We start from the raw sequence: 22,112 nt of genomic DNA, 5'->3' as shown, positions 1-22,112 counted from the left end.
AGACACAATTCGCATTGTTTGTAATATGCATATCTCAAAATATGTATTCTTTGTTATTTTGTTACAGTTGCTAAATAGTTAATGGTGTGTGATCGTGGGAGGCGCGCAAATCAAATCGATACGCTGCCCCTTACATTTAAGTTGTTTTACAATTATTTGTCTGTTTCCTGCTGCAAATAAATATTACAAATAAATAGGTATCTTAATTATACGTGTTTTGTGTGTACATATATATATATATATGTCTGTTTTCTCTAGGTACTTAAGTCATGGTGAATGGTAAACCAATTGCCAATTATCAATTAGAAAGATTATAGGATAGATTGCACTTAAGGAGGGTTTGGGAGATTCTAAATTTGAAACGAAGTACTTCATGGAGATCGCCTGTATAACTAAGGTAGAATCATTAGCCTTAAACACAATGTTAATTTGAACTAAACGGAATGTTAATTACACGTAAAGAATGTCATGAGATTGATCTACTAACAAAGTTAGTTTGGGGTTATAACAAAATAAATACAATTAAATAATCGTTCGGGGGAGCTCAGATAACGCTGCTTAAATTTGAGCCGGCTACGGATCCGTGGTTGTTCTTCTGCGGTGTTGTTGTCGGCGTCGTTGACATTGCTATTCCATTTTGTATTCCAGCGTCAAGCAACTGTAGCAACCTTTGTCGCGTGCGTTTATCGCTGACACAAATACAATGAATAAGGTTGTTCAATTGCTTGAGAGAGTATTCATCGCCCGTACGCTGCTGTTCAATCCATTGCTCGAACTGTTCGGGCGCAAAATAGTAGGTCTTGATGAACACATCCACATAGGAGCGATGCTGTGGGTACTTTTGGTTCGATATGAGCTCTAGGAACGACATAAAGTTCGCAAAATCCAGTTGCATAAGCGCTCGTCCTCCGGCAGAGCATTTCTTCACATTGGAGAACCTATAACATAATAAACAATAACTATGTAAAATCAGATCCTTCTGAGAAATAGAAAATAAGAACGTACCCCTCCACCAGCAGATGCGTGGCCACATGGGCCATTGAATTCCACACTTGCTTGCTGGGCACTGGAACCTCCTTGGCAATTTCCTCCAGACACATGGCGAAGCTTTGTATGTTCTGCATATAAATGTGGTTAGTTTGTGTAGTGTATTAAGCATTATTTAGCATTTCCCACCCTATTTAGAACATCACTGTAGTTGCTGTGCTGGTGTATCACATGATTAACATCCCATTTGACCTTGGCCATCTGAGCCAGAATGGATGACAAATCGATGACGCGCGACGTGACGCATGTGTAAACGAGTTTAGCCAAGTCCGCAATATAATCGCTATAGTCCAGGTAACTGGCCAGGATTGGACGCTCTGCAAGGGGCAGCAAGTGGTTCAGATAGTGCTGAAGGACGTTGAACTGCTGAAGCATGCTGCGACCCGCTTCCACGGCCACGATGCGTTGTGACAGTCCGTATAAGGTATCCGGATTAGCTAGCTCATTATTTGCCTGCAAAAGGATGATTTAATTAATTAAAGCTCTAGGAAAATAACATATAATATTACCAGAGAGGAGAAATTAAGGGGCCATAGCTTGATTTGTGGCAGAACGTTAACCTCGACCGAGCGTAAACGTTGCTCCAGTCTAGGAGAGTGCATATTATCCGTTGCTACCGGCTGCAAATATCAACAATTAATATATCTTCAAAAGTGATTGTTATAAAAATATTTACCGCATCTTTTCCGAAGATTTCGTGCACTGCGTAGACATAAAAGTCAATGAGCTCCAGGATGCAAGCCACAATCTTGGGAGAGATGCAGTGCAATAACTTGCACATCTGCAGATATCTTCCAATGACGCGCATCACATTTAGCGCAGTGTTGTTTACCAGCAGCTGGCTAAAATAAATTTACATTTATTATGATTTCGCGGTATAATAACCAAGATAATATTACTTGCTGGCGTCATCGAACTCCTTGCTTTGCAAGCTTTTCTGCTCGTCATCGCTCTCCTCGCTGAAATAACAGGAGGCCTCGTCCACAATGCCGGATAAGATGTCCTCCTCCAACATTGCTGCATCCAAGCCACCATCAAATGGCGAACTTTTTTCGGAGAATCTGAGAAAATATCCGTAGGAACCGTAAATGGAGCTGCCACCATCCTGGGAGTGCACGGAAACCAGCTCATCGCAGTTATTATTGCTGATCGGGGAGTTGTTGGATGAGGCCAGCAAAGCAGTTGTCGGAGACTTGTGGCGCCGAAGAGTGTGCCGAACCGATCGGAATTCCTACAGAGAATTACATGTAGATAACTTAACCAGTCGCTTTAATGGCCAATTTAAAATTACTTACAGGCAATTGCAGGATATGCGCAAATGAGTCGACTTGCGTCCAGGACTCGTTATCCAAGAATAAACAGATTTCCTCAATGCAGCAGATATGGTAACGCCGGAAGAACTCCTCGCTCTGCTGCTGCATCGTCTCGATCAACTTCTCCGACTGCTCGCCGCAGAACTCCAGACCCACCTTCTTAAGTCTTTGTACCACGGACAGCACTTGGATGAACTGATCGTATTTAAGAGCCGTCAACTTTGCCGACTGCAGGAACAAGCACACTTTGGTCAGAATGTCATTCCAAACGCGTGACTGTCCCTTCTTCAGTTTCTGCTGAATGTAAATATCTGGTGAATCCTCCTCCTCCTGTCCATACAACTTGTAGTTATTGTGCCACATAACAACCTGATAGTAGGAGGCCAGAATGGTCCAGAAGGTTTTGCACAAACTAATCAGACAGGGCAGCAGCTTATCCACGCTAAGCTGTTCGCACAGCTGCTCATAGAGCGGCTTGGCCTGATCGTCCTGGCCAGGATCGCTGTAACCGCGAAGCACTGCATTCACAGAAGAGTGAATGGCCGAAATATAGTTGATGTGCAGCTGGTCCATGGCCATCAGTGACTTGTTTGCCAATTTGTAGGCCTCCTGCAGTTTGGCGTATTTTCGCCCATCAAAACCTAGCACCATTTCATTAAGCACAGTATCCAGCTGAAATTCCATAAGCAGCATGGTTTCCTGCAGCTTTTTAGAGAGCGATTGTACACAGTTGAACTGCATGTAGGCCTCGGCGGAGCTCTTGCACTGCAGGAGCAGAGCTATGGCGGCGCTGTAGTTGTGATCCGCTAGCAGCTTCTGTACCTCCACGTCAGTAGTGCGCTGTAAGATATTGTATGTTATTCAAATTGCCCACAGAATCATCAATTCATTTCTGACCAGTCTCTTGATGGCCACCAGGGTGTCCAACACCTCCTTGAGCACCTCTCGTTTGCGGTAGCTGGCCAAGATCTCCAGGCTAGTGGTTGTTAGGTTCGTGCGAGCAAAGTTTAAATAGGATCTCGCCTTTTGGCATGTCCACAGCGATTCCTCCAACTTCTTCTGCGTGTCATTGATAGCGGCAAACTCACTGCTGCAGGCATTCCGCTGCTCCAGGATGTTCTGGAGCACCTGTTTGGTAAGAACCTTCTGCTGAGTGCGCAATTGTGCAATGGTGACCTCGATGAGCTCGTTGTCTATGCCATCGTTGAGAACTTTCTACGGAAGATCGTGGTGGGTAATTAAAGCCACAGCTTACTGGTCTACCTGGTTTACCTTGAGTTCGTACAGCTGTGGATTGCTGTCGGGGTTGTAGTAGCACTGTTCGATGCTCTCCAGGATCTCCTGGTCCGACTTTTGTGCATTTGACTCGCTGGAAGAAGTGGCTGCCGCGTCTGTGGCATCAGTTTCTTGACTGGCGGAGGCGTCTGTGGTCACCGTTTGAATGAAATAATCCGAAAAACCCATGGCAGGAATTTTCATTTGACGGTTCGTCTTTGTGTGCGTGAGCAGTATTTTGTTTGGTGGGCGGAATGCATAGCAACGGGGTTAGTTTTGGGGATTATTTAAATGTTCGATGATCTGCTACCTGTTTGTGCAATATGTCCAAGAATTTGCTCTTGAATTCGTCCATTTTGGCCTTGGAATTCTGCATGATTTAGCCATGAAGAAACCAGCCAAAACACAAAAACGTCTGCAGCCGAGTGTGACCAGCATCCGCAAGCATTGCTAAAGCTACTTGCAGTGTTAAAAAATATATAAAGTTATAGTACCTAGAAAATAGGTACATCATTGTCTACAGACCTATTTTTAGGAAAAACTTTTGCCTTGTTGAGAAGAAAAAGCTTTAAGCACTTTTATACATATTCGTGGCACATTAATTTAATGTTATATTCAAATCGAAATTGGGCCCCAGTACCGATTAGCATTTTCTTCACCTTTCAACACTACTACATCGACCACTCTTTGGCCATTGTGCACACTGTTGTTTTTTGCTTGCCGATTTTTGTTTAACATATTGTATTTATTTGTTTATATGTGGTATGTCAAATTACTGGAAGCCGCAGAACCCAAAGAGTGAAAAATGCGCATCTGCATGGTGTCGGACTTCTTCTATCCGAGCATCGGAGGGGTCGAGGAGCACGTCTACAACCTTTCGCAAATGTTGCTCAGCTTGGGTCACAAGGTGACTATTGTCAATTGGGCGGACCACGAATGATAACGATTATTTGAACTGACTATCTTTGCCCATTAGATCGTCGTGCTGACCCACGCCTACGGAGACTGCAGTGGCATTCGCTATGTGACTGGCTACCTGAAGGTCTACTATCTGCCCATTAAGGTGTGCTACAACCAGTGCATACTGCCCACCGCTGTTTGCAATGTGCCGATGTTGCGAGCGGTGCTACTTCGTGAGCGGGTGGAAGTGGTCCATGGCCACTCTGCCTTCAGTGCTCTGGCGCACGAGGCACTGATGGTGGGCTCCCTCCTGGGGCTAAAGGTAGGCATAATCTTCAATACGAAACGTATAGTTTAAATCGCTAATGAATCATCTTTTTGTTTGGCAGACTGTCTTTACCGATCACAGCCTCTTTGGCTTTGCGGACTTGTCAGCCGCTCTAACCAACAATCTGCTGGAGGTCAACTTGGGCATGGTCAATCACGCCATCTGTGTATCTCACATAGGGAAGGAGAACACTGTTCTACGCGCTCGAGTAGCTAAACATCGAGTTTCCGTCATTCCCAATGCAGTCGACACTGCCCTGTTTACTCCCGATCCTCAACAGCGTCCGAGCAATGATATAAGTATGGGGACTTCGTCGTTTTGTAGTATTTTTAATTAACTTATCCCTACTTTTCAGTCAACATTGTAGTGGCCTCCCGTCTTGTCTACCGCAAAGGCATTGATTTGCTAGCTGGCATCATTCCACGGTTCAAAAACACTCCCAACATAAACTTTATCATTGTGGGCGATGGACCTAAGCGTGATCTGCTGGAGGAGATTCGCGAAAAGACCAATATGCAGGAAAGGGTTCAAATGGTGGGCGCCGTGGAGCATAACAGGGTTCGCGATTTCCTGGTGCGTGGCCACATCTTTTTGAATACCTCACTGACTGAGGCCTACTGCATGGCCATCGTTGAGGCGGCTTCCTGTGGACTGCAGGTGGTGTCCACCAGTGTGGGCGGAATTCCCGAAGTGCTACCCAAGAGTCTTATACTGCTGGCAGAGCCCGAAATTGATGCCATTTACGCAGCGATTCTAATTGCCATCGACCGTCATCGAAAGAGTTCCTTTAAGGTTAGTCCATCAGTTGGCAATGGGCATTTGGCCTCGGACGCTAATGGAAAGGTTAAGCGGCGACGTCGCAGGAAAGTCGATACTCCTATCTCTCCTACACAACTGCCAGCAGTCTCTGCTCCTCCTGCGGATCAGAACAGCTCTACAGAGCCCGTAATGTGTCCATATAGATGTAATGAGTTGGTGGAAACGCTTTACAATTGGGAGGATGTTGCCCTTCGCACAGTAAAGGTGTACGATCGCGTTTTAAATGAACGCTCTTTCACCACTAGCGAGCTGGTGTTTGCGGTGTGGCAGCACGGATCCTGGTTTCTGGTGTTCTTCGTTGTGGCCCACTTCTTAATGCGCTTGCTGGAGCTTTGGCGTCCTCGGAAACACGTAGAGATAGCGCAGGATGTACAACGTAGGGCCAGCTAGCAAACACCAAACGGATTCCATTCTTCCATCAACTAGCCAATTATATATTTATGCGATAGATTTTATAACCCTTGTTGTGTTTATTTGTTGTCCATAGTAGTAGTCGAAGTGATAGTTCCCTTAAACAATATGATAATCCATTCTTATGATAAAATTAACCCAAACGGCGCTGCTGATCTACGCCGATAAAATATTCCGCCCACAGCAACGTTTTTATAAAGAAGACTGTTTCTTATATTCATTTCATTCTAGAATCATAGATTCTAGGAAGCTAAGCTTTAACAATTTAAAGTGTGCGATAATGATTTAAAGAGTCGCTAGTCGATTCTTCAATTTAAAATCTATATTTATTAAAAATATAGTTATTTTATGTATATCTATGCTCAATAGAAATTAACTTTTTTTTTTTAAAGAACCCAAAGGAAATAAATAATCTAGAGAATTTTCTGATCATGTCCGAGTTAAATTTAATAAATTAAAACAGGTTGCATAAATCAAATTTCTTTCAGTAATATGGCACAATCCTGCAATAAAATGTATTACAAAAATGAAATATATAATAAAAATACAAAATATTTCTATTTAAAAAAAAAATCAAATAATATACCGAAAACTTTAAAAATACGGTCCTCCGAAGAACGGATTATCTGGCCATACTGCGATGCAGCCCTGGCTTATTTGGGAAAAAATTAAGAGGGAGCAGCAGCGGAGGCTAGTGATAAATTAATTAGCCACTGCTACCACATAACCCAGGGTGCGGAAACCTGAACCCAGCTCTGCGGCATATCCACTACCATTGCTAGCACCCCGGTTGCCATCCAGGTCAAGGTGAGCACAACTGTGAAGTCCGACATTGACTGTGAATTTCCTATTGCACTTTTCAGATTCTGTTACCAGCTCAGGGTAACGACGATGGCGGAACTGGTGAGGGACTGGCTGGCGGACTACCAGCGCATACGGGGTCAGCCCTCGGAGGCGGAAGCGTTCGTGGTGGAGCACGAAACAGATCCCGAGATCGCCGAAGCCATATTCACCATCTTCAACGAGCGACAGCGGAACGAAACGCTGGTTCACGACATCTGCCAGCAGCTACTGGCCTTCTACCGCTCGCCGGAGCAGACGCTGCACAAGTTCCCGCTGCAGTTCATCCCAGTGCTTCTCTACACGTACCTCCACTCGGTGGCCGGCGGCGATAAGAAGGCTGCGCGCGGCGTGGAGACGCTGCTCATCTGCATTTACAATGGCGAGGTGTCCACCGAAGACGGCGGCCAGAAGGTGGTGGCCTTTCGCATGCCCATCCTGGCCCAGACGTCCGTTTACCACGAGGTAAAGAACCTGCCCATGACGGATCTGCGCCGTTGGGAGGAGAACTGCAACCGGGAGGTGAAGTGGGGTCCACACCAGCGCATCGAATCGATTCATGCCCAGAACCGAATGCGTATTCTTACTGCTTTGCTGTTCTGCTACAACCAGCAGGTCAGCCAAACGCAGAAGTCTTCGCTACTGCACTTGTGCCGGGTCACATCGCAGTTGGTGAACCAAGGATTCACCACGAAGTCGGGTCATGGCCATCGAATGAGTTATGGGTAAAGTAAACTACATAGTCGGCTTGCAATTATAATAAATTTCTAAAAATTCCAGATCTGATCCTGCAACCGGAGTACCTTTTCCCAAGCCCTCTTCACCGCGCATTCCACTGTCCGCCGCCTTCCTGATCGAGCTGGTGCACGCCATCTATTTCGCCATGTTTAATGGCTTCGGCACGATAGCCATTCAGACACTGGACGACATCCACAACCGGGCCATCTACGAGATGTACTCGGAAGTGATCCTGGTGACCAGCGCAGTGCGAAATTCGCTGCACGCCAATCCTTCCGGACAGCCCAACGACGGTCCCATGGGCTTGAGTGTGGCCTTAACGCCGTCCACAACAACGGTGACCACATCGGTGTCCAAGTCTATGATCACGAACGCATCCTTCCGTACGAAAAAACTGCCCGACGACATACCCATCCAGGTACAGGACCTCACAATACAGCAGGCTCCGCAGCAGCTGGCCAGCGTCACTGAGGAGACGGAACCGGGCACCAAGGAATCGCCCTCAACGAAGGAGAGTTCCGGTACGCGCACTTCCATCATGCGGCCCAGCATGGAGGGCATCAAGGCACAGGCACACAAGGCGCTCATTGCGGGCTTCAAGAAATCTAAGGACAAGGAGAAAGAGAAGGACAAGGAGCCACCGAAGCCACCGCAGCGCAAGTTCGACAAGCACACGCAGCGCAACTCACTGCTCCAGCTGCAGGCGGAACCCAGCTCGAATTCCAGCGCGGAACAGCCACCCACCGGCGAAGTGTTGCCCCTGCAGACGCTCTCGCTGATCAACGAGAACGGCAGCAACAGTTTCAGCGTGGACAGCGACCTCAACGACGGCGTGCTGGGCGTAAGTGCCAACACATCCCTGCCCCCGCTGAGCAGCACCACCAACTCGGTGACCAGTAGCGACCTGATCACCAAGAGCTTCGACTCCAGCATTGAACTGGCGCCGATAGGGCACAGCAGCAGCAATGGCGGCAAGTTGGCCGAGCACGGCTTGGCGGAGTAGTGCAATCAATCGTCTCGTTCCAAAGGCGATTAGCCAAATCCAAGTATCAAGTATATAAATTTACAACTACAACTGGGGTGAGTGGGTTTTGTATGAATGCAATAATAGATGTAGGCATTGTGCAGGCATTTTTTTTTTTGTAATACAAGGATAATTCTAGGGCATTTCGTTTGCAATTTTGATCAAGTTATACCAATATATATAATTTATCATTATTACCAGTTTGTCAATATATAAAGTAATGTTTCTGGTTAGATGCAATTATAGCCCCTGCATTTTGGTCGGACCCTATATTGTGAATACTTAGAATTATCCAAAGATTTCATGCCGACACAATGGCATCATGACCGCGAGATTCACTCACCCTAAATTATGTGTACATTCGCCACCTACCGCTGTGTATTAGCCGAATAGAACCGTGGCTCGAAATTTGAATTTATGGCATAAGCATCGTTTGAGTTTGTTGACTTTGATGGGTTTTCTTAGTTGTTCGTATGTATTATCGTATTCCAAATCCAATTGTTGGTTAGATTAAGTGTTGCTAGGACGTCACAAGAATTATATATACAAAATGTATACACACACGGAACCCTCGGTAGAGATCGTTTGCAAATGCTTCAGTCAGAGGGAGACTATGTTCCATTTTCGGGGAACAGAACGTACCCATCCCGGTGCATTTCACTTGTTTTAGGTAAGCAGCATGATGCTCACACATTCGATATCTACTCGACGACATTCAGTGAGAGTTGGGTCCAGGCAATTTCAACTGAATTCTACAGGAAACCTTTTAGTTCTGTCACTTATTAGCATATACATGTGTAAACTAATATATACATACAAATATTTATTGAACGTTGACTTGAACCATGTTATTGATTTAAAATAAATACAAAAACTAAATACGTAACAATGGTCATGATTATTAACCTCTGGTCACAGGTTTTTCCTCCTAAACTTGCCTTGCAGAAAAATGCGCGGCACATCCACGCCTTCCTTAAGATTTAGAGTTCGACGATGGACATAGGCATTGGTAATGACCTCAAAGCCGTTCTCCTGAAACAGCTTGGATACTTCCTCCTCTGAAAAGAAGTAGCTACGGGTGCCATCCTGTCTTACATAGAGGTTCTCTGCTATCTTGTTGCCCGGCTTAAAGCGCAACTGTGCCATGTCGTAGAGACCGTAATCCCTAAACAGAAGCAGTCCTCCTGGCTTTAGTAGCTTTCCCAGGTTCTGCACCACATCTTTGAACTTCTGTGGATGTATGGCGGAGAGCACAAAGATCAGCGTGCAAATGTCCACGCTGCTGGGAGGGATGTGGTCATGCACCTGTTGCGTTGTGATATCACACTGAAAGGCAGATATCTGGCTGGGATCGTACAGAGGATTGGAGCGCACGAATTCCACTGCTCGCGGTGAGAAATCGCACGCGTAGAAGAAGAATCTGCTATTGCTGAAACATCCCTCTTCGCTGGTTTGTTCTTCCAGCAGCGGGAATACCAGGTTGCCCACACCGCATCCCACTTCGAAAAGTGTTCGTTTCTCGTGGAACTCCTCCTGGTCCAGCAGCTCCTGGAACTCACGCGTTGTCCAGTGGCGGTCCTTAAAGAAACGAGTCTCATTTCGCTTGTAGAATATATCCCAGTTCCTCTGGGCATCGATTTCCAACTTGTTCGCTTTGTATTCGGGCACGAGACCACGCTTGTTTTGCTCGTCCAACTTTTGTCGCTCCACCGCCGACAGTTCCTTTGCTTGGGTGGTAATAACGTCCGGTTCTAGGGGTTCCTAAGAAGTTTTGGAATTACCAACTATTTGCCATGATTCGGAAACTGTTTTCTTTTATATACCATGTTTTATTGAAGCAAGTTTCTTGTTTGATTCCAATGGGTAAATCTTTCCACGTGTATGTTTATTATCTTTTTTATCTGTTGTCTATTAAGATGTTCTTTATGTCTTTATATATTTTACATTTTCTTAATAATAGTTTAATCCTGATATTTAGGATAAAACGTCTTTTTTATTATTTTTATGTTTTGGTTTCCAAACGAATTAGAAATGTGTTTGCAATATGGTCACACTGCCTTCCATGGGCACAAAAAAAGATTTGAGAAGGGGTCACCCTTTTTTTATTTTTAATTGTATTAAGAAATTATATAGAATGAAGTGTTTTCATATTAATCTTGTAGATTTACAATAATTTGGTGTTAATGAAATGTATTAAGTATTTTATTCCAATGGTCATATGTCGAGCAAGGCCAACTTCGATAGCCCTAATCGAATATTAAAAAAGAAATCCCGCGCTGTTATCGGTTTTAAATTGGATCGATCGTTACTGACTGAAAACAATTCCTTTATTGCATTGAGATTCTTAAAGTTATAAAGCGAACATTTTAAATACAGCCATTATGAAAACAACAAATAACAAAAGTGAAATGATAAGCAATGGCGGATAGTTAGCCAATTGCTTTGGTCTTTGGTCGCAGTATGGGCATTAGGTAATACCATCAAAAAGATATCCGGTTACCAGTTATCTGCCCATGATGGTCGGCTCGTCGGCCATGGCCACCTCGTCGTTGGGCGCCTTGGCACCCTTCTTCTTGCCAGAATACCAGAGGAACATAACACCGCACAGGATATTGTCCACGAACGTGAACCAGGCCAAATAAACGCCGTAGCCATAACTGAAAACGGAAATAAAAACCTTTGAATATAGTATACATTATCTGATTGCTGACATACGTTAGTTGCGCCCCTTCAGGATACGCATAGAACAGATGCTCTTTGGTGTAGTCAATCGAGGAGAAGAGCACCTGGAGAACCACCAGCGCCGTGGAGGCAGCCACCAAGTGGATGCCACCCGCCAGACGCTTGAACATGTAGCGCGGATTCATGAACGTGTAGAAGGAGAAGACGGCACCCAAGCTCATCACGAACAGTGTTATGCAGGCAAAGGACGCCTGCGTCCGGATATAGTCTGAAAGGGAGTACCAAGCGACTGCCAATTAGGAGCCGTCGTATGTGAAACTCGACCAGTGGTACCTACCCAATAGTTCGTCATCGAAACCGGGCTCATTTCGCAGAGCATTGGAGTTGGGGAACATGTCGATGTACTTACAGCGCTCTGGGGAGAAAGATTAGTTAAGCAATCAAATGGCTTCTTTGGGTTTTCCCACTCACGGTTCGGTATATAGCTGTAGTAGGCGGGCTGACCCTTCTTGGGCGGCAGCGGTGGCACTAGGATAAGTATCACCCGTTCATCGTTAAGCACGTAGGCCGGGATGCTGATATCCCGGATGTAGGTGCCCAGCAGTCGTACCACCAGGGGGTAATCCGTCCAGTTCCTGAAGATGGCTAACTGCGCCACCTCCGGGATCACGTAGTAGGACCAAGTGTTGTTGTACTTAACTCGCTGCAGCGCCGAACCAAAAGTATTTCTCTCAATGATTCCCTGCACATCCAGCGGATTGATGGGTATGGGCTTAATGGCCGTGGCATTAAACTGCCGCTGATTCTCCTCGGTGTTCATCACCAGGGTGCGAAAGGCATGGCGCAGCGTCTGAAACTCCATATCCTCGCCCCGTACCCAATGGGCAAACATGTGGCGACGCGCCGATTCCGTAAAGTTGTCCGACGTTTCCAGCTTCTCGTGCGCGAACTCCTTGATGAAGTCCATTTGCGAGAGATTTCGCTTCGCCTCGTTGATGTTCGTCTGCGATGTGTACGACATGGAGCTAAAGTTGCGCACCACCTGGGCATTGCTCATGGCATTGGGCACTATCGTGTTCCGGCAATGGCGCCACAATCCCGAGTGCGAGGACATGAAGAAGCGTCGAGATTCGGGTATAAAAATGCCTTTAGAAAACGGAAGTGATGTTGTAGTTTGTGAGTAATTGGTTGTACTTCAGTTAATTACATTACCAAATGGTTAACTTACCCTTTCCGCCGGATATGATGATCCAGTGATCGGTCGAGATGGCCACTATCCAGATTAGCAGCGAAACCACCATGAGCAGACTGCAGCCGAGCAGCACACGCCGCTGGAACATGTAGGCCTCCATCAGCGGACGTCGGGCCTCATCCCGGCCGATGGTCGACGTGGACACGTCGCGCTTCATCCTGATTGTGTCGTCGCTGTTTCCGGATCACGCTCCACTCCTATGGCTCTCTGGACGTTGGCAAGGGGCAATCCACACGCACATGGAACAGCGCACGTTCCTGGGGGAGGAAGTTAACCCACTTATTGTAGTCGCTCCCCCGGCAATGAAGTCATGCGGACACATCGCACACATGTGGGACATTGCCGGGCGCCGCCGTTTTCATCATTCGGCAGGTGTTTCACCGGGCCTACAGCCCCAACGTCCCTCATCCGATCCCAGACCTCTCTAATTTAAACAATATTTTATTTTTATACTAAGCAAACAGCGGCAGGCAGAGCAGCAGTGTTGAGATTTCAAAAAAAAAAAAACTGGCAATTAAATATGTTTTAAGGGAACGACGGAAAGACCAACGATTTTAGAAAAATATTGAGAATTATTTTGGAAATATTGAAATGGAACTCATAAATGTGATTTATTAGATAATGGAGCTAAGGGAAACTGTAGTCTACTGTTTATGTACTTTGCGTTTATTACTTGTTATTTTAAAATAAACGTTTTTAATACGTTTTCGAAATAAATGTGATTTCTAATATTTCACATCACAGTAGTGTACTACTACTGTAGTTTAGTTTAGTTTTATAGTTTTTAAGATACCCTAAGCTGTAAGTTCGCCTCACGCAAATCCGCGAAAACGTGCCCATTAATTATGTTGTTTTGGAGAATCCGTGCTATTTTCTTTTATTTTATTTATGTGTTTGCATACAAGTTGCCAAGACAACCAGAAATTCCCATACTTTCGTCGTTCGTCGCTGGTCTTTGACAGAAATTAAGCAAATTAGTGGACACATTCAGGCGAAAAAAAAAAAAAATAGATGACAAAAATGCGAATTCCTTTTCAAAAATGATTTCGCCTCTTTGCGGAATATTTGCGAGAATTAGGTGCGCCTCCGCCGAGTGGGTGCTCGGATGGATGGGTAGATGGTCGGGCAGTTGGCGTGGCAGGTGGGGATTAGGCGGCGGATCGCTGTGCGTGCACAAGTGTCATATACATGGTTAGTACTGCCTGCCATGTGGATGCCGTCGAAATGTTCCTCCTTTGTTGCGCTACCATTATTTGGCTACCAAAAATGCCATCATATACATTTCGTTTAGTTGTGGGGGAAAACCCATAAAGAAAAACTCAAAGAGTCGCCAGTTTATTATTCTCCACTTCCGCGATCTATTCCGGGAATAGATCTTGCAGCTTGCATCGCGGAGTTGCAGGCACTTGCGTCACTGAAGTGCGTCATTGAGCTCCAACGCATGTGCCACTTTGCTTCGAATGCGATTTTCTCGAATTTCTTTTCTAGTTTTCTAGTTTTTTTAGCCACGCACAAATTACAGCCATCAGTTTGCCTTATTTTTAGAACGACCCACCGCAGGCTTAGCTGATTCCTGGCTGACAAAGTGGAGGAGGCATCGTCGCATCATTAATTCACAACTCATTGTCATCTCATTTTGGGCGCGAATATATTGACACTTTTGACAGGCAGAAATTTTAGATATTTTTTTTTTGTTTTTTGAAAAACTTAAAGCACAGCGAAATAAATCTCGAAACGACCGTCCGTCCGTCTATTTATTTATTTTGTGTTTCAGCCTTTGTTTTACTTGCTGTCGGCCATTGTATTTTTGGTCTGTGCCGTATTATTCAGACGTCGCAGCACACGTTGAATTCCGCCCCGGCGTAAAAGAAGCGAATTTTGAGAAATGTGTATTTAATTAATGCCCCGCATAAATAATGCCAATGCCAGCGGATTTGGATCACCACCGCCTCCCATCTCATAAACTGTCAGGCGTTGTTAACGTCCGTCAGGTATCCTGATTTATCGTTATATAAGAGGAGCAGACCACATATACCCTCGATGTTTACCATTAAAGCTGCACCGATGCAACGGAGATCTCTGGCTGGCTGGCTGACTGGCTGACTGGCTAGCTGGTTGGCTGGTTGGCTGGCACTGGCTCTGGCCCCAGTCTAATTGTTTATGAACGATATGTTTGGTTTTTATGAGCTGCCCGGCCCGGCTCGTCTAAAATAAAATTTTTGGTTAAACTACCGACTAAAAATCGAGGCGAACAAGCGATAACAACCGAAATAAATGGCTATATTGCCCGTGAAGCGAGCCACAAAATTCGAAATAAAAGAGCGCGATCTTTGGGCTAACGATCGGATCGCGGCGATACGGCTCCGTCTGCTGCTGGCCAGGGCAGAGCACAGACTGACTGGCTACTAGCCACCAGTGGTTGTCGCTCGCCAGCCTTTTCCTTCGCCTTTCTTTTTCGGGGAGCGCGACGAGCCAACAAAAAGAAAAACAATGGCAGCCATTGTTAGCCAGCATAAACATAAAATCGTTCTGCATACATATGTACGCCACTTGGGAGCGGATTCGGACGTGGGATTTGGGCAGGGCGGAGCTGCCACCTGCAGCAAACCGACGAAGGAATTACTCGAGCAGACGTCATCGTTGCTTAATTACGCCATAAACATGAACTCAACTCCGCCGATGAATCCGCCGCTGCTGCGGCAGTGTGCGCACAAATTTAGAATTTAGATGGATTTAGGCATCTCTTTTTTAATGGTACACAGAGCATGGTACATGGGCAGCTATTTTTATATCTTCGCTAGCCACGCCAGCCGACCGCCACAATTCCGCCCCGTTTTACCATTAAACGTTGACATCGCTTTTATGAATGCCTTTGGCTATCTGTTGGCATGCCATTAGCGCATCGTAAAGCCCGAAAAGGGGGGCAACGACTGCGAGGAGCATGACGTGGTGTGAATAACATCTAACCACTTGTTGGCCAGCCAGTGGTCATGGCTCGTTTGCCAATTTCTCATGGGTAGACGTATGCTGTATGCTAGGTCATCGAAACTATTACTGCCTGTCAGAGATGCGTAGCGCTCCCATGTCCAGGTTGAGTTCGGTGAGGATGTCGTTGGGCGCGGAGCCCTGCATAGTCAGGCCAGCGATCACCTGTTGCGCCTCCGGACAGTTGATGCAGGCGTTTCGGATGGCCAAGATGCTCCACTCCCGCATCACTGAGGGATAAAAAGTAAAATGTTAAGCTATGCTTTAGCTTGTTTCAAATATGTTTCTTACATGGGTTTCGAGCATCCATCGTTGTGCATTCAAGAAGCGTGGGCAGCAGCTGTGTGTCCAGGCAGTATCCCTTGTTGGCCTTGTTGTCATACAGAAGATTGGCGGAGCAGCGTACGAGTAACGTTTTGAGTTCATAGGACACCTTTTTTTCGTAGCCCGCATCAATGTCCGAAGTGAGTGCCACCTCTTCCAGCTTCGTCATGGGCTTATCAAGGCCGCCTCCATCCGGTTCCTTGCCAGCAGACACAATGCATCTCAGCAGGCTGCTCACGTTGATGAACAGCGATTGGTCGTTGGGATATACATTAGCATACTTCTCTGAGCCGCTTGCACTTGCGATGATGCGCAGTAAGGTGTGAACTTCACGTGGATGAAGCTCATGCTTAAGCTTTATCGTTTCACGCAGGAGGCAATCGGATTTCATGCGGAATTCTTTAGCAAAGTGCTGCAGTAAAAACAGCGTAACATCACCATTGGGACTGTTTTCCCTCAGATAGTGGGCCACGTAGTCGAGGAAAGCAACACGATCTTCAGTCTCCAGCTTTTGGTAACAAGCTACGCAGGCTCGTCCATTCTGGACAATGAAGTGCTCCAGGAAGAAGTGTAGATACTCGAAGTTATAGGTGCACTGGGCTTCGTTTAGAGCTCGCCACAGTTGCAGACAAGTTTTAAGTGCCACCAAGTCGGTGATAAGACCATGACCACTGATATATATGTTGTACATGATCATGAGGAGCACATTATTCGAACTTCCCAAGGGAGAAGCGTAAGCTTGTTCGGCGATCTTCAAGCCATGCTGACTCCAGATAAGTGCTTGGGTGGTCTCATTGTTAACCACACTATTGGCTAGCACCTGCAGAGATAGATTGTGTATAAGCCGATGCTCCGTGCGCATCACTGGACTGAAAGCCACAGCATTTAAAAAGCTGGAAAACTCCGCACTTTCAGCCAAAGTCTCTTGGTTTTCCCTGCCTTTTGTGAGCAAAAGTCGTAGGTTCTTGAGTAATGCCGAGATTTCCTCCTCATTTTCGGTTATGCTCAGGCGCACGAGCTTGTGTACCAGCTCTTTAGTTTCGCTTTTCTGGGGTAAATCATTTATTTAAATAAATCTCGCGAGAATAACAATAATATTTACCACATGCTCCATTTTCGATAGACCCACAGCTGTTTGCCGCCAAGTGTAATCGATTGGCCAGTGCAGCGCTAGCCAACACTGTCTCAATTGGGTCAACGGAGTGTGGCCACACTGCGCTCCACAAAAGAAAACAAAAGAAAAGGGAGAAAAGCAATTTCGTTTTGGGAAATTTTCTAAGTCATGTAGCAAACGAAACGCTACAGCGAAATCAAGATAAACAAAGCAATGTCACTGCGTGCGCTTCGGAAAAGAGAAACAGGCACTGGCTACGGCAACAATAACAACCATTTAGCAGCACCAGCAAGAACTTCACAAGCAACGCTCTTTAAGAAGGCCAGCACAGCAATAACGTCACCGAAGAAATCGTTGCTCAAAACTGGGAACTCCGTCTGCGGATTGGACAAACGGAGTCAGTTCCGGGAGCAGAAGCTACTCGGTCGCAAGTGCCACTCGAGTCCTGACCTACGACAAATCGGAAAATACCAAAACAACAGCCTGTTGCGCAGCAAATCGGAGGGGGATGTTAGTTTAATCCTGGCCAGTAACTCCGGTGCTCCATTGACGGTGGCAAACGCCAAGTCAGAGGTTTGCCTGCAAAGGATTAGCTCTCACAGTTACGAACAATCTCCGAGAACGCCGATAAACAAAAGCGAAATGCTCGGCGGTGCACGTTCCCATCGCGACCTGACGCAGTCGTCCTATGGCAACCAGGCAGGTGGACATTCCGTGGATTTGGAATCCAGGTCTAGAACTCCTCGGCGGATGAGCGAGTGCAGCTTGGGCTACAGCCAATCCAGCTCCCGGCACACTGGCTCCAACTCTATGTTCGCCAGCCAGATGACTCTCTCCTCGGGATCGGTGGTGCCGCCCGTGGACCCCAACGCTGTGCTAAGGGTGCCCATTATTGGTTACGAGGTTATGGAGGAACGTGCGCGTTTCACTGCCTACAAGCTGCGAGTCGAGAATCCGGAGACCAACGACTATTGGCTTGTTATGCGACGCTACACCGACTTCGTGCGGCTCAATAGCAAGCTAAAGCAGGCTTTTCCCAACCTTACGCTCATGCTGCCCCGGAAGAAGCTTTTCGGCGATAACTTCAATGCCGTCTTTCTCGACAATCGGGTGCAAGGTCTGCAGATCTTCGTCAACTCAGTGATGGCCAAGGAGGAGCTGCGAAAGTGCAAACTGGTTCGGGAGTTCTTCTGCCTGGACGAGCCGCCTTCGTACTCTGAATCCATGGAGGAGTGTCGTGTAGGATGATTTCTTTTTCATGTATTTATCAAATCTATATAAGATTTCATTTACTTCTAGGCAATTTTCGAAGCTCAGGAGGAGACAATTGAGCATCTGAAGCTGCAGATTCGAAATAAAAACGATCTCATTCTCAGTTTGCAGCAGAAACTGCGCGAGGAGATGAACGAGAAGGAGCAGCTGAGAGAAGCTATGAAGTAGGATAACAATTTCTTTTACAAATGCAAAAATCTCATTAGCCAATCTCTCTCTACAGAAATATGGAGCTTAATTGCTCGCACTGCTCCTCAGCTAGCGACAGTTTGGGAATAAAGTAGACCTTCGCCAATCGGAGGTGATAACCAAAATCCAGTTGGACGTGCGTGTGCGTACAACATTATGCTGAGCATAACTCTACGCAACTGCGCCGCTTGGATGCAAATCCAATACAATAATACAAACCAAGTGCATATCGAGGGGTTGGCCCCTACAGTGCTTTAGTATTCATATCTAGACCTAGATGCTAGCAAAGTGCTGCCCACGCTGGTACTATATGGAATACGATAGTAGATATTTTTGATATTCGTTTACGAGGCACTTACAGTTAAGAATGAAATCACTAGACTAAGTGTATACGATATGTTATGCAAACTCACATACAAAATAAATCTAAGGCACAATTTATTACTCAATGAAAATGGCATTTATGAGTTGAAAATTAATTTAGTGTTCAAGATAAAAATATCCAAGCCACAAAGAAACGCTTTTCGAAATGCAATTCGACTGTGTTTGGAAGACTTACGAATATTACGCTTTAGTGTTAGTCGAAGTGATAATTAAAACGATTATGGTATTGAATCTATTTCTTAAAGGCTGGTCATCGCGGGTGGTCGGGCATAGGCTTTCGGGATGAATCCATATTTGCGGGTTTTCGGAGCATAAGCCCAAAGCCAGCCATCAACAGTCTGATTGGTTAAGTCTGCGTAAATCCAATCTCCTCTCCGCACAGAAAGGTACAGATCGTCTGGAGCTTGCGCTTTGTAATCATACAGCATCACCAGCTCCGTGCCATGGTAGCGTAGATCATCTGTTCCCAAGCCCAATTGAGGCTGCTGCTGTTGCTGGCTCTGCTGACCTTGTTGACCCTGCTGCAAAATGGTCTCCATGGCATTTAAAGTGGCTTTCTGTTGCTGCAAAACTCGTACACTGTCTGCAGGATAAATAAAGCTGGCTGGCACAAATCCTTCCTGGCCATCACTGCGCATTATCCAAAACCAATCGGGATCCTCGCGATTTAGCACGGTAACAAATTCACCCCGTTCCACAGACAAATCATTCTCGTCCCTGGCTATAAAGGTGTACAAGACGATACAGCGCCCGGAGGGTTCCTTCACGAAAGGAGTACACTCTGGCTCCACCAGCAGGGTGTTCTCTATGCTGTTGGCGGAGCCAGGATTCAAGGTTTCATCGCAAAGAACATCCAGCTTGTTATCCGTGCCCAAAAGTGGTATATTCTCTTCGATCGGCTGCTCTGGACACTGTTCCCTTGGCAGTTTCTTCTTAACAGCCAAATCCGCCAGTTGCGTGTTGCAGGGAGCACAATAAGAGAAGGGTATGAAACCCTCCTGCCTAGAGTCCTGACCAATCACGTAGACCCAATCGTTCTCTCTGTACAAGATATTAACCAGCTGTCCACGCTTCACCTCTAGTTCATCATCCACGCAAGGAGTAAAGTCGTGCAGCACAACCATCTTGGAATCAGGACTAAAATAGAATTAATATTGTACAGACTATTTAAACTGATAATGGATGGGATCGACTTACCTTAGACCGTGTTCCTTTTCAATGCCCACTCTTACAAGTGTTTCAATGCTGGAGGAACCAGTTATGCGGCCCATGCCCAATACACCCACAGCTGGTAAGTCCCTCTCAATGCTGGCATTTGTAGCTGAAAAGGGAGTATTTTGAAAATGCTTATTTAGGTACAATATATGTCGTATTTAATTAAATTTAAAATAAAATGTATATCTTATGCATTCAATCATAATATAGTTTCAAGAAAAAAAACTTGAATACAAATATTTAATTCAAAAAGAATTCTTGTACATTGATATACAAAATAAATGCACCAATAAACAGATTTAAACAATTTCAATTTTTTTAAGTTCCTACAACAAGTTCGTGATTGAAGTCTTTTGTTTCCGTGCTGCTTCTTCCGCTTTCTATGAACACACCTTTCTTCTTGTCGCGCCTCATGCGCACGGGGCAAAGAAATGCCATCTCTTCCCCCCACTCGGAATTAAACCCCCTTCAACCGAAAAACAACAAAATTTCGGCTAATTGCTTAATTTCTTTATTGTTTAGATCCGACACAACGCTCTTCTTCTTCTCAATATTCTCTGGTGTTAGAGGTGGAATTCATACGATTGGCTGATCTTGATGATGTTGTCCGTTAATCGATTGTCGCGAGGCGCCAAAATTTGAAAATAAGTTGGTTTTGTGTGTACGTGTTGGCTCTGCTCTTTCAAGCATGCAAATTTCTAGTAAAGCGTAAACTGCTCTTGAGCAGCACCTTCGATTTGGGTGCAATGCACCCGGGCCGCCGTTTACCTTGATAATTTATTACGCGTGTTTTGTGGGCTAATTCAATGATCGAAAGCATAGAAAAACTGTGTTTAGATTGGGCGATTTGATTGATCCAGTTTCTGCGACAGCTTCTATTTTTTGCGACCACGCACGGTGCTCTTCTTGGGTGTTGATCGCTGGTTGCTCTTTCGGGTAGGACGCCGCGGACCATCGCCTAAGTTCTCATCTGTCTCATAGTATCTGTACGTCCGGCGATTTGGTAGGGCGTAGTCCAGGGCATGAGTGACCATTATCGCCTTGTAGGTGCACGCCACGGACATGATAAGCTGCCCCAAATAGTAGACATCTTGGCGCAAAAACATAAAGACTTTTGGATAGGCTTCAAAAAGGTACATGCCGGTACGAGTATTAACTGCATTGTCCCGCAGTTTATTCATATGGCTGAGCAACTGGAGCCACACAAGCACCACGACCTGGGTGCACATATAGAAGACCAACAGTTCCAGCAGCAAAAGCCAAAGCTTCTGCAGCGGTGCGCAATTCATTACCCTCAGATGATGGAGAAAAAGCACGGCGGTCAGGACGAACAGCGCCGACGGAAGATCGGGAATATGCTCCATGGGCAGCACATTGCATCCGGCGATGTATAGACACACGCATCCCACGCTGCCAGCCACCAGCTCCGTGACTTCGTACATTCCCTGTACAACCACCATTTTAGTCGTATACAAAATGTGAACGAATGATAGATTTGAGTTAGCTCCAGGCGCTATGAATTGTGTTTGGAAGGTGTTACTTTACTAGATAGTAATGGCTGTATATCCAAAGTCTACTGAGCTCTATTTAAAACTTTATATTGTATTATAGTGATGTAACTAAAAGTCCAAATATATGTGAATTTTGTAATGTAATAGAACATAATAGGTTAGAGATATCTGGATTTTTTAAGCAATACTTTTAGTAGTATAAACATAATATATACATTTAATTCAGAGTGCATTTAAAACCCTCTGCCCCACTGAGACCTCGTCATTCTTAGCGAGCGTCACTTGCGCTATTGGACAGCATTGAAAAAAGAGGGGCCAATGCACTATTTTGGTGCCAAGGATAAAACTTTCGCATGCAATTTTCGATTATAATTCAGCGAGAGAATTTCGATGGAAAGGGCAAGGAAACAAAGAGTCTCAGCAAGAGAGGATGGGTCCAAAGAGAGAAAGTGTCCAAACTGACCTACACTTCGTCGTATCCCCATGTGC

General features: G+C 45.6%; 9 protein-coding genes across 15 annotated transcripts; 3 read left to right on the top strand and 6 right to left on the bottom strand.

The window, feature by feature from the left end:
- Positions 1-20: 20 nt before the first annotated feature.
- Vps50 (Vacuolar protein sorting 50) lies at positions 21-4,089 on the bottom strand. The gene is made up of 10 exons (NM_137414.3): positions 3,946-4,089; positions 3,633-3,851; positions 3,258-3,575; positions 2,343-3,200; positions 1,947-2,278; positions 1,724-1,889; positions 1,557-1,667; positions 1,177-1,500; positions 1,006-1,118; positions 21-938 (listed from the first exon to the last, which is right to left on the bottom strand). Exons 1-10 carry the CDS (start codon positions 4,009-4,011, stop codon positions 545-547), a joined length of 2,901 nt encoding a protein of 966 aa, NP_611258.2. The 5' UTR covers positions 4,012-4,089; the 3' UTR covers positions 21-544.
- A 215-nt stretch (positions 4,090-4,304) lies between these two features.
- Positions 4,305-6,368, top strand: PIG-A (Phosphatidylinositol glycan anchor biosynthesis class A). Of its 2 annotated transcripts, none has more exons than NM_001299618.1 (4): positions 4,305-4,542; positions 4,612-4,857; positions 4,925-5,162; positions 5,219-6,368. In NM_001299618.1, the coding sequence occupies exons 1-4, from the start codon at positions 4,441-4,443 to the stop codon at positions 6,070-6,072; spliced, it is 1,440 nt and encodes a 479-aa protein (NP_001286547.1). In that variant the 5' UTR covers positions 4,305-4,440; the 3' UTR covers positions 6,073-6,368. The 2 variants fall into 2 exon arrangements, with proteins under 2 accessions (NP_001286547.1, NP_611257.1); NM_137413.2 differs by having other exon boundaries at positions 5,219-6,138.
- Positions 6,369-6,720: 352 nt separating this feature from the next.
- Positions 6,721-9,571, top strand: Hyccin. Of its 2 annotated transcripts, none has more exons than NM_166247.3 (3): positions 6,721-6,894; positions 6,957-7,658; positions 7,714-9,571. In NM_166247.3, the coding sequence occupies exons 2-3, from the start codon at positions 6,985-6,987 to the stop codon at positions 8,672-8,674; spliced, it is 1,635 nt and encodes a 544-aa protein (NP_725714.1). In that variant the 5' UTR covers positions 6,721-6,894; positions 6,957-6,984; the 3' UTR covers positions 8,675-9,571. The 2 variants fall into 2 exon arrangements, with proteins under 2 accessions (NP_725714.1, NP_611256.1); NM_137412.4 differs by having other exon boundaries at positions 6,721-6,900.
- CG34195 (uncharacterized protein) lies at positions 9,507-10,752 on the bottom strand. The gene is made up of 2 exons (NM_001103890.3): positions 10,519-10,752; positions 9,507-10,456 (listed from the first exon to the last, which is right to left on the bottom strand). The coding sequence occupies exons 1-2, from the start codon at positions 10,519-10,521 to the stop codon at positions 9,608-9,610; spliced, it is 852 nt and encodes a 283-aa protein (NP_001097360.1). The 5' UTR covers positions 10,522-10,752; the 3' UTR covers positions 9,507-9,607.
- A 250-nt stretch (positions 10,753-11,002) lies between these two features.
- On the bottom strand, positions 11,003-17,076 carry CG4984 (uncharacterized protein). 4 transcript variants are annotated; one of them, NM_001169712.2, is made up of 8 exons: positions 17,041-17,076; positions 15,906-16,986; positions 15,469-15,844; positions 12,606-12,886; positions 11,849-12,523; positions 11,715-11,792; positions 11,411-11,666; positions 11,003-11,352 (listed from the first exon to the last, which is right to left on the bottom strand). In NM_001169712.2, the coding sequence occupies exons 4-8, from the start codon at positions 12,784-12,786 to the stop codon at positions 11,199-11,201; spliced, it is 1,344 nt and encodes a 447-aa protein (NP_001163183.1). In that variant the 5' UTR covers positions 12,787-12,886; positions 15,469-15,844; positions 15,906-16,986; positions 17,041-17,076; the 3' UTR covers positions 11,003-11,198. The 4 variants fall into 4 exon arrangements, with proteins under 4 accessions (NP_001163183.1, NP_001137695.1, NP_001163182.1 ...); NM_001144223.3 differs by having other exon boundaries at positions 11,411-11,645; NM_001169711.2 differs by lacking the exons at positions 15,469-15,844; positions 15,906-16,986; positions 17,041-17,076 and adding an exon at positions 14,678-15,027.
- On the bottom strand, positions 11,003-17,076 carry CG4975 (uncharacterized protein). 2 transcript variants are annotated; one of them, NM_001144221.3, is made up of 8 exons: positions 17,041-17,076; positions 15,906-16,986; positions 15,469-15,844; positions 12,606-12,886; positions 11,849-12,523; positions 11,715-11,792; positions 11,411-11,645; positions 11,003-11,352 (listed from the first exon to the last, which is right to left on the bottom strand). In NM_001144221.3, exons 1-3 carry the CDS (start codon positions 17,050-17,052, stop codon positions 15,681-15,683), a joined length of 1,257 nt encoding a protein of 418 aa, NP_001137693.2. In that variant the 5' UTR covers positions 17,053-17,076; the 3' UTR covers positions 11,003-11,352; positions 11,411-11,645; positions 11,715-11,792; positions 11,849-12,523; positions 12,606-12,886; positions 15,469-15,680. The 2 variants fall into 2 exon arrangements, with proteins under 2 accessions (NP_001137693.2, NP_001137694.1); NM_001144222.2 differs by lacking the exons at positions 11,003-11,352; positions 11,411-11,645; positions 11,715-11,792; positions 11,849-12,523; positions 12,606-12,886 and having other exon boundaries at positions 15,359-15,844.
- A 66-nt stretch (positions 17,077-17,142) lies between these two features.
- Snx16 (Sorting nexin 16) lies at positions 17,143-18,960 on the top strand. The gene is made up of 3 exons (NM_137408.4): positions 17,143-18,291; positions 18,352-18,488; positions 18,548-18,960. The coding sequence occupies exons 1-3, from the start codon at positions 17,266-17,268 to the stop codon at positions 18,606-18,608; spliced, it is 1,224 nt and encodes a 407-aa protein (NP_611252.1). The 5' UTR covers positions 17,143-17,265; the 3' UTR covers positions 18,609-18,960.
- On the bottom strand, positions 18,934-20,681 carry Dlish (Dachs ligand with SH3s). Its single transcript, NM_137407.3, has 3 exons — positions 20,505-20,681; positions 20,095-20,218; positions 18,934-20,034 (listed from the first exon to the last, which is right to left on the bottom strand). The coding sequence occupies exons 1-3, from the start codon at positions 20,548-20,550 to the stop codon at positions 19,137-19,139; spliced, it is 1,068 nt and encodes a 355-aa protein (NP_611251.2). The 5' UTR covers positions 20,551-20,681; the 3' UTR covers positions 18,934-19,136.
- CG10934 (uncharacterized protein) lies at positions 20,609-21,651 on the bottom strand. The gene has a single exon (NM_137406.3). The coding sequence runs from the start codon at positions 21,570-21,572 to the stop codon at positions 20,988-20,990; it is 585 nt and encodes a 194-aa protein (NP_611250.1). The 5' UTR covers positions 21,573-21,651; the 3' UTR covers positions 20,609-20,987.
- Positions 21,652-22,112: the final 461 nt, after the last annotated feature.

This window comes from Drosophila melanogaster, chromosome 2R (assembly GCF_000001215.4).
Source record: "Drosophila melanogaster chromosome 2R".
In the NCBI taxonomy this organism is placed as follows: domain Eukaryota; kingdom Metazoa; phylum Arthropoda; class Insecta; order Diptera; family Drosophilidae; genus Drosophila; species Drosophila melanogaster.
The sequence above is the reverse complement of the archived record's forward strand: the minus strand, read 5'-3'. Positions and strand labels throughout refer to the sequence as shown.